The sequence below is a fragment of the Triticum dicoccoides genome, chromosome 2A (genome assembly GCF_002162155.2).
Source record: "Triticum dicoccoides isolate Atlit2015 ecotype Zavitan chromosome 2A, WEW_v2.0, whole genome shotgun sequence".
Lineage (NCBI taxonomy): Eukaryota > Viridiplantae > Streptophyta > Magnoliopsida > Poales > Poaceae > Triticum > Triticum dicoccoides.
Genome location: NC_041382.1, coordinates 737451358 through 737453329, shown reverse-complemented (window position 1 = coordinate 737453329; position 1972 = coordinate 737451358). Strand labels below are relative to the sequence as shown.

The 1972-nt window shown below is 38.2% G+C and overlaps 1 protein-coding gene across 1 annotated transcript in view; it reads left to right on the top strand.

Annotated features, from left to right (window-relative positions):
• Window positions 1–1611, top strand: part of LOC119358255 (ent-kaur-16-ene synthase, chloroplastic-like) — an 8019-nt gene extending 6408 nt beyond the window's left edge. The window contains exon 14 of the mRNA XM_037624899.1: window positions 1276–1611. Coding sequence (XP_037480796.1) covers window positions 1276–1611 — 336 coding nt within the window. The remainder of the gene's footprint in view (window positions 1–1275) is intronic.
• Window positions 1612–1972: the final 361 nt, after the last annotated feature.

Here is a 1972-nt window from a genome sequence, read left to right as displayed (position 1 = left end):
TTTGAAAATTGCCCTATAGTGCCGGTTTGTGTCTCCAACTGGGACTACAGGTGAAGACCCCTTTAGTGCCGGTTTGTGACACAAACCGAGACTATAAGTTAGACCTTTAGTCCCAGTTTGTGTCACAAACCGGTACTAAAGGGGCTCATGGGGCCTCGGCCTGACGCCAGCCTGCCACCATCCCTTTAGTACCGGTTCGTGGCACGAACCGGTAGTAACATTAGTGTCGGTTCAGTTACAAACTGGGACTGATGTGCTTCACATTAGGCCCTTTTTCTACTAGTGTTAGTAGTTCCACTACCATATTTAACTCTAGTGGGAAATAAGTTCTCACAAAAAATGGTTTTTTCGATAAATGGCATTTTCATCAAACGTTATATCGAGTAGATACAACAACAATGAGCGAATACCTGGCTGATACAAGATGCACACAGCCAACAAGTCCGAGAAAAAGTAGAAGACATAGTTTTACAGAAATATGGTTGACATCTAATATATGTAAAATGGTGTCTGCTTTTTAAATGATTGCCCTGAGAGGCTATATGTTATATTTCACATTAACTGGTCAAAAAAGATATCTACACACAGCTTATCTTGGTGGATTCTGATTAAAACGTTACAGATTAATCAAACGTGTTTTACATTTTTCAAGGAAACACCTCTTTCAGGTTGTTACCTAAGTTCTATTATAGATAGAACTTTAGTGACATATATGTATTTTTTTTACCCAAAAACTATATAAGAGGCCCTTATAGAGGCTTATGCTCGCAAGCTCAAATGCTCCCTCATGAACAGTAGAAAAGTAGACAAAGTCAAAAAAATCTGAATCTTTTTAGCAACAAACATTGATGAATCGTCTAGATACTTACATTCGTATTTAGGAATGTTTTTTCTTCACAAAAAATTTGCACATATTTAGACAATTCGTCAATGTTTGTTGCCCAGATTTCAGAGTTTTTTTACTACTTTTTGTTTTTACTGTTCACCACAGGTGCTTTGAGCTCGCGAGCAGAAGAACACTTTCGGCCATGATAGTATCTATTTTATTAAGTAAGGGGGAAGTAGAGAGAGGGGATAGACATCCATAATCTACTTAAACATATGAATTATGATATCTAGTCACACAAACTTTATGGAAAGTTTGGCTAGGTATTTGTATCCTATTGGGAAAAAATATCAATAAATAGTAATACTGATTGCTGCAATATTGTTTGAACTCTAAACTCTTAAGATTTGCTTGGAGATTCTGACAATCTTTTTGACCTACTCCTGCAGAGGGAGGGGAGCCAAGGAAAAGTGAATAGTGTTTCGCTACTTATTCTTCAAAGTGGTGGTTCTATGTCCACAGAAGCGGCTAAAAAGGCAATAGAGGAATCTATAGCCTCGTGTCGAAAAGACTTGCTGAGGTTGGTTCTTAGGGAAGACAGTGTTGTTCCTAGGCCATGCAAGGAGCTGTTCTGGAAGATGTGCAAGATAAATCACTTGTTCTACTCTCAGATTGATGGGTTTAGCTCGCCAACAGCAATGGTCGGTGCAGCGAATGCGGTTATCTATGAGCCTCTCAAACTCCAAACCAGCAATCCATCATCAGATGTTAAAGTAGAAGATTAGGATTTTCGGAAGCATCATGCGCTTTTCGTGGAAAAAGGTGGTGTTGCCGAAGGAACTAATATTGCTTATTTTTAAAAGGTGTCAATGTGAAGCCTAATGATGAAGAAATATCGGTCTCTTTATTTTTCATTCTCTTTAAAAAAGTGTGAGTGATAAGCTCTGTTATATCAGTTTCTTGGCTATTTAGTTTGAGCTTTCATAAGCATTTCCTGTATGTTGTCATTTCTATATGAAGCAGAGACAGTAGTACCGAACTTTTCATATTGTAACCATGCTGACGTAAAGTTTGATCAAAGGTAGGTTTAAGGTCGAAGTGTACATCATGCCTACTTTATTTTATAGGGCTGACTCGACTTGTCCC